Raw genomic sequence first — 8,113 nt, 5'->3', positions numbered from 1 at the left:
ACATCAGATGAGATGAAAAGGAGACTTAGAAAGCTATCATATTTTGGGACAAATTTTTGGAAATATTTTAATTGAAATTGAAATATTTGAGTTTACTTTGTTCTTTTGAATTATTGTTTTGAATTACCTAAATATTTTACCATTTCACTTTTCGAAATGAATTGAGCCAGGTTTATTTAACCATTCATTTCCATAGTAATTATTATAGGAACCCTAAGGTCGAACATGAATAAATAAGAACACTCTCCTTTGAATTACCTTTCAAATGAAACCAAAAAAAATTAAAATCGGTTCATCCGGATCGGTTCAACGGCCGTTTAGGTGCTACGATGCCACAGGCAGACACACACACAGACACGCACATATAACGGTCAAACTTATATATAACACCCTTTTTTATTTTGGGGGTTAAAAATGCAGTAAAACGAATAATATCAATTTTTGTAAACTTTAATCAAAATCAAAATTGCTTCCAAACATTTGGTAACAATAATTAAAAACAAAACAATTGAAATTATAAAAAAAAAAAACATTAAAGAATTCAAAATAAAATTAGTTAATAATAAAAAGCTTGAATTACTGTGTCCGTGGGAAACTACGAACAATCATATTCAATAAAATCCACGTATATAGGATCCACTATGGCCATGTCCGGAATAATGGCCATGGTGATGCCCATGATGGTGTTTATGTTTATGTTCTTCTTTATGTCCATGTTTATGTCCATGTTTATGTCCATGTTTATGTTCTTCGTGATGTTTATGCTCATGTTTATGTTCTTCTTTATGTTCATGCCCGTGTTTATGATGATGATCGGCGTGATGTTTATGCTCATGATGGTTCTCATGTTTATGCTCGTGTCCATGTTTATGTTCTTGAACATGTTTATGATGATGATGCGCTTCATGTTTATGAGTATGATAATGATGTTGGATATGTTTATGGATATGGTGATGATGTTCTTCGTCTTTGTGTTCATGTTTGTGTTCTTCTTTATGTTTATGTCCATGTTTATGTTCGGCATGATGTTTATGTTCATGCTCTTCTTTGTGTTTATGCTCATGTTTATGTTTATGTCCATGTTCTTCTTTGTGTTTATGTTCATGTTTGTGTTTATGTCCATGCTCTTCTTTATGTTTATGTTCATGTCCATGCTCTTCTTTGTGTTCATGCTCAAATTTTTCATATTCTACTTCTCCTCCGAATTTTCCACCATTTAGGAGTGGTTCAAATTGATATGATTCGTATTTTCCACTTCGCGCTGGTGTAAAAACCTGAAAATACAAAAAATAAATATTGAAAAACTAGCTGATTGTCGTCCACTTTGCTACCCGGTTGCAAATCACAGTAAGAAAATGTTTCGCTAGTTTTTTGCTTTATTGCCACTGTTTATGAATCTTCCATAAAATGACATTTTAAAATTATTTACATCCTTTCAGTGTTAAATTTCAATTTTGGGAGAAAATTTTTGTTCTAGAAATGTATATAGAAGCGAAGCTAGTGCTTGTGTGTGCTAATATATGTGTATTTTAATTAAAATGTTTCTAAATTGAACACTTGATCAAATACTAAAAAAATATATGCAAATATATAATTTTCAATTATAAATATCGGAATATCTTTATAAATTTACGCCAGAATACTTTTGAGCTACTCAAAATCATTCGTTGGAAGCTTTTATCACGTTATACAGTGTATCGCATTTAAGATGAAGACTTGTATGACTATGGAAAATTTCCAATCGATATTCCTATAAATAACAAAAATATTTGGGTGTCTTAATCTTGAATGCGACACACTGTATTGCAAATATCATCACATTGTATTTCGAAAGAACATTGATATACCTGCAAAAAATAAAAGTTTAAAGAGGAACCAAAAAACAAAATTGTTGGTTCTTCTAAAAGGTAAAGATCATTATCTATATAGAAAATATAAGAACAAATTATTTACTTCTCCTTTTATCGGCTCTGCACTAAATTGTTCAACTGCTCTATAGGTTCCACCATTTTGTAATGTTGAAGGTCGGCCGCCCACTGAATCAACACCAAAAAATTCACCAAAATCGAAATTACTCAACTGTCGTTTGTCAAGTTTTCGATTGTTTAGTACAGGTGCTGGTTGTAATGGATCGACCACACGACCATAAATGCATTTGACAAGTAAGACTAATGACACCAGCGACAGTAATCCCTGGAACACAAATAAACGAAAAATTAATAAAACATATTTTAAAGCTTGAACTAAACTTTTTTAAGATTGGAAACTTACTAAAGTTCTCATTTTGCTTTACAACTAAGTAGAACTGTAAAAGCAACTGTAGAACTGTGATAATACAAGTGATTTGTAGCCTTTTTATAGTAAAAGAAGTTCCTTCTTCACATCGCTGATTCTATAATTGCACCGTTTGAATTATATTTTATTTTATTGAATTATAATCATGCAGTTATTGATACATATAGGGGAAATATGGATAATTGTCATCGTATATCATGTAGTTAAATTATAATTGAGTGAAAATTCACGTGAATATCATCTAAAGTGCTTTATTATCGAAATTTGGCACTAGGACAAAGTGGTATCCAAACATAAAAGCACATAAATTATACGTTCACCCATGATGACACCAATCCATTAAAGTACTAAAAAACAGTTCATAATTTGGTAACACATTTTTATACCATGTATATGAAATATACCAAGGTAAACTAAGCTTAGTCCCAAGTTTGTAACGCTTTAAAATATTGATGCTATGAAAAAAATTTTGGCACAGGCGGCAATAAAATCACATAATTAGTCCATTTCCGGCGTCTGTCTGTCTGTCGTCTGCCCGTCTGTCTACACGATAACTCAAAAACGAAAGGAGATATCAAGCTAAAATTTTTATAGCGTGGTCAGGACGTAAAAAGGTAGACCGTGTTCGTAAATGAGCAACATAGGTTAATTGGGTCTTAAAAAAAGATTAAATGTAAAATGTTCCTCATAAAAAAATTAAGAACTTTTGTCTGAAACTCATTTTCGTAAACATCACTGTTTACCCGTGAGAGCGCAAATTATTCGAAAATCGTATAGTATGTATTATATTGGAATATCAGTTATATATGTGTGTCATGTATGTATGTGTAATGTGACAGAGTAATCAACACTTTCTATACATGGTATTTCAACAAATTACTCAGTCAATAGTTTGTTTTCAATGTTACTTTTCACCAACATAAGCTTTTGATATCAAGGTTCTTGAGTTGCGAATTGTAATTTATTTATTTTTTTTAATTATCTTTTAATTATTGTAATAATTAATTCCCTTGTTTCTCGGAATTAGTGAGGCCGCGAAAGTATTATAAATCAAGGATTTTCTTAAAAAATTACCGTAAAAAATCACGTTTCTGAGATTAAGTAAGAATATAAACAATTTATTATTATTAAAAGGGATGTTTATTGAAACAATAAAGGCTATAGAAATCAATATAGATTGAAAGGCAGATTTTTTGTCTGTTTCTCGAATATTTAGTGAAAATGAATTTAATTTTTGCCTCGTTTCTTGTTTGCTTATTGTCTTTTTCGTAGTCTATTTCAGACTCATTGTTCATTTTCGAATTTCCAAACCCATAAAACTATTTTTAATTTTATATTTTTATAAATTAAAGTTTTTAAAACAAAATAGTAAATATTATTTTTTGAAAACACATTTTCCTCTATTTTAATTATTATAAGGTGATTTATTATAATTGTTAAAGGCACTTAGAATTATTGAGATTTATTAACGAGATGTATTTAAAAATAAATTATATTAGCTTTGGCATAATGGCTTAGGATCTCACAGAAGAATACTAGAACTTACGGTTAAAGGTTACAAGAAGATGGCGTACGTAATACGTAGCTTTTGGAGCAGAATCCTAAAAAATCCTTCACATTTTCATAATCCCATTTTTATCTGAGTTTAAAAACTTTCTGGAATTTTTGAACAGTTGCAAAGATAATTTAAACAAGAGAAAACAATTGACTGAGATAATTGTTGAAATACTCTATATAGACAGTGAATAATATTAGTGTATTATTTTTATAAAAGAAGTTGAGTTTAAATAAAGCACAGGTTTCAAATCTATATGGAAGGTAATTTCTAAACAAAACAAATTTCACGAAAATTGACCCTCTCATAAAAAATCGATAAACTCACTATTTGAAGCTACCTGCAAATTTTCAACTGTCTATCTTTTATAGCTTTTGAGAAACTTAAATTTTGCCTTAATTTTTTTGAGCGTAAATAAACAAAGATTTTTTCGAAGGCCCAATTGACCTTGATGTTGATCATTTCCGAAATTAAACGTACTTTTTATGTCCTGAGTACGTTTAATTACAGCTAAATAGCTCTTTTCGATTTTGATTAATTGTTCTAACGAACGCACAAACGAAAATGGCTTAATTAGATGATGTTAAGACCACCTATACCACTATTCTCTTAAAGATAATGACCGTTCTTTTGTTTAAAGCTATGCCAAATTGATCAGCTTCTTCTTGTCTTCAATATACGAATATAAGATGTAAAGAAGGTAAATATCTTTACAGGTGTTTTAATAATATTTTACAGTAGCAAGCGAAGTGGGCTCTGATTCCGAATAGTGAAGTTAGTAAGACAGATGGCATTTTTCATGTGCTTTGGGGAAAGGGGTCAAGTCACAGATTATAGTTTTAATTTAGTTACGTAATAAATTATAATCTGTGAGTCAAGTGTGTTTTAAGAAAGTCAATAAGGCAAGACTGAATATTGTGTAGTGATATTTGTTCACAAATTTGTATTCAATTATTCATCAATACTTTAGGTACATGGCATAGGAAGCGATTTTGTTACGATAATCGAAATATATTTCATCTAAAATTCCATATTCAATTATTCATATGTGATTTAAGTTCTTCATTTATGAAGATTTATTACTAGGAAAACTTCGTGTGAGTTTCCATGCCTGCCGTATCGTTGACATTTCGTCATGCTTTAATGAAAAGTATTAGTTCCATTGATTTTATCAATTACGGAATAACGGTATTTATTACAGCGTTACAATAACAATTTATCCAAGTAACATAGCCGGGTGGTAATGATAAATCAAAATATTAAAAATTGTTAAAAAAAACTAGGTAAGCTTGTCATATTTTTTTCTAATCTTTATAAATCACCTTATAATAAAATAAAATCGATAAAAAATATTTTTTTTAATAAACACGCAAGTACAAGTACATAAATCACCCGACCATTGATTAGAAATTTATACAAATAATAATACATATTATTCTCTTAATATATTCAAATCTTAATTACATTCTTATTAAAAGATAGTTTTGTTCAATTAATAAGTGTAAACGAAATAGTTCTTGTTTAACATCGTGTTTGCTGCTTTTTGTACCTATAGTTGTTGAACAAAACGCGATGTACTACCAATCTGTTTAATAAAAATATTTAAAAAAAAAAACAGTTTTATGCAAATATTCTTAGCATTATTATTATTCTTTATTTTTTCCATGCAACAGCCAATGCACCAGACAGGTTGATGATACGAACTAGTCGAAGTACCTCATGTTAAAAAAAATTGACCCATACTAAAATCAAACTATAAAATTCAAAGAATGATTTATCCACTTGATAACTAGATATTATAGTCTACAGTACAGAGAACGGATATAGTTGCGAGATTAAACACTTACGAAACTTCATGAGTCGCTTGATTTCAGTGTAACCTTCAACATTTACATTTACGAAAACTTTGAAATTGGGGCGTTTTCGATATGAGGAAGACGGGAAACATGTCATTTAAACGACCTATTGAAAAAACATGAACAACCGTTTGCTTTTTTCTTGAATGCAAGATATATGAATATAATAAGAGAGAATAATAGTGGCCTACAAAAATATTGGGTCGTTTGGTGTAACCTCTACGGGAGTATCAAAATTTATGAACAACCGGCTAATTTTTACACAATTTTATAATAAATATAAGTAAAATTAAATGTACTTACTGGCCTACATATTTCATGAGCCGTTTTCTCAGACCTAAGCCTTATACATCTCAGTTTAACGACTATATGTTTTATTATGATAATGCTCCAATTTCCAAGCTTTCCGTAAATAAAATGTTGTAGGTTACACTAAAATGAAGCCACTCACGAAGTTTCGTAAGTGTGTTAATCACGAAAGTATACCCCCCTCTTTGTACTGTAGACTATTATATACCTATAAGTGTATAAAAGGGTATATTATCGAGAAAATTTTCTCGCCACTCTTCTATGAAATATTATTCTTACCATAAAATCCCTGAAACACGAAAACGGTGGTTCAGGACAGATCTCAAATCGATTAGAATTGTGAAGTTATGTTATAGGTTATAGTGAGACAGTGTGTCTATTGTCTACTGTCGGCTTGCTGAATTGCTAAATCGAACCGTATAAAAACGGAGCTAAAACCAGAGGGTCTGATGACCGGAGCTTGATAAAATTTTTGGCCAACATTTCTGGTTTTTTCCCAGCTTAAGCTATTAATTTTTAAATAACTATCCATAGCTATTAATTTTGTATAACTATCCATACCAGCCTACGCAACATGTTAACTGACCTAGGAACAAAGTAGATTGGCGTTTCTGTATTTTCAAATGATTTTTTATTAAATACTTTTCCTTACCTGTATACTTTAAGAGTAAAGATATCGATAAGTTATTAAAAACGATCTTCTTGATCTAAAGAAGAAGTTTATCTGACAATTTATTTTGATGATGGGCTTCAGTATATGTAATTCGATAGAAAATATCAAATTTTCGACCTGGCATGGTATCACACAGTCGCAATGACAAAATAGTAGATAATACGAAATTTTTTTTTTTTAGATTTTAATTTAAAAAAATTGCATAATTCAATAAGTTTCAATTATTTTGAACAAACTCGTACAGTGATACCGTTGAGATGTGTTAGCAGTAAACATAGTGATTTGTTTCAATTAATTAATCATATTTTCTACCCCCTATTGCAATTTTTATATAAAAATAAAGGTAATCAATTAATTTTTATCAGTAGTAGTTCTTTAGTTGCTTGGTTCAATACCATTTTGTTATTAATTGAACATCATGAGAACTTTGGTAAGAATTCTTAGTAAATTTGAATTGTGAATTTGTTTTGTTTATTGTGGAAATCGTTTTAGTTTAGAGTAACACGCGGAATTTGACAAGTTTGGTCTAATAATCCGAATAAAATTGAGTTATGAGCTATTGGTTATCTATAAAAATCCATTTTCAAACTGTTAGAAAATTAAATGATTCGAAAGCTTGTTTAGCAGATAAAAAACTGCATCAAAACGTTTAACGATCAGCCTATTATGAATGCAGTTAGTTTATGGCAATGTTTTGTTATTAGTTATCGATTATCTATTGAATTTGATAAACAAGTCCAGTTTATAAAAATTTATATTCTATAGTTTAGATGATATAAAGTTGAAATCCCATGACCATTCATTTAAGCTCAATTTTTACGGATGTTTTCTTGACGTACATAGTGCTAAATATTGCTTAAACGTTAATGTATTGTACATTTTGATGGTTTTGTGATCGTCTTACAAGAAATGATTTAATTACTAACCTTATCTAATAGTACCTGTAATTACTAAATCCAAAATATTTAGTACTTTCAGTTAAAAATAGTTCATATTTTGTTTTATTTACAGGAATTACTTCTACTGGTGCAGTCAGTCTTTTTCGTTTTACTTCAAAAAGTTGGATGTATGTTTATATATGATGGTATCACATATCCTGGTCAATTGCCACGAAATTTTAAGCGTCAATTGTCTATCACAGATTTTCCGGTTCTAAATGCACCGTTAATTGATGATAGTAACACATACTCAACGGCTGGTTTAGGGTATGCTTATCCACCTACGTTAATTCCGTATCATTCGCAACCAACAATAACGACTTTACGACAGCCAAAATCATTGCCAAAAATTATTGTGCAAAATATAAAACGTAGTCCTACACCAAAACCAGCGTTACTTAAGCCTGTGGTAGTAAAGCCAGTGGAGACATATGATAATTTTCCAGAATTTGAAAACTTAAAATCAACTATTGCAAAAGAATTTAGT

General features: G+C 29.9%; 1 protein-coding gene across 1 annotated transcript; it reads right to left on the bottom strand.

Moving 5' to 3' along the window:
* Positions 1–611: 611 nt before the first annotated feature.
* LOC123298707 (histidine-rich glycoprotein-like) lies at positions 612–2,283 on the bottom strand. Its single transcript, XM_044880800.1, has 3 exons — positions 2,272–2,283; positions 1,954–2,193; positions 612–1,274 (listed from the first exon to the last, which is right to left on the bottom strand). The coding sequence occupies exons 1-3, from the start codon at positions 2,281–2,283 to the stop codon at positions 612–614; spliced, it is 915 nt and encodes a 304-aa protein (XP_044736735.1).
* Between the last annotated feature and the right edge of the window lie 5,830 nt (positions 2,284–8,113).

The sequence above is a fragment of the Chrysoperla carnea genome, chromosome 4 (assembly GCF_905475395.1).
Source record: "Chrysoperla carnea chromosome 4, inChrCarn1.1, whole genome shotgun sequence".
NCBI lineage: Eukaryota > Metazoa > Arthropoda > Insecta > Neuroptera > Chrysopidae > Chrysoperla > Chrysoperla carnea.
The sequence above is the reverse complement of the archived record's forward strand: the minus strand, read 5'-3'. Positions and strand labels throughout refer to the sequence as shown.

What these genes read in the sequence shown, in the direction of transcription:
- LOC123298707 (XM_044880800.1), bottom strand. An exon ending in CAGAGCCGATAAAAGGAGAA is followed by an intron (nt 1,275 to 1,953) that starts GTAAATAATTTG and finishes TTGTATTTTCAG; the next exon opens with GTTTTTACACCAGCGCGAAG.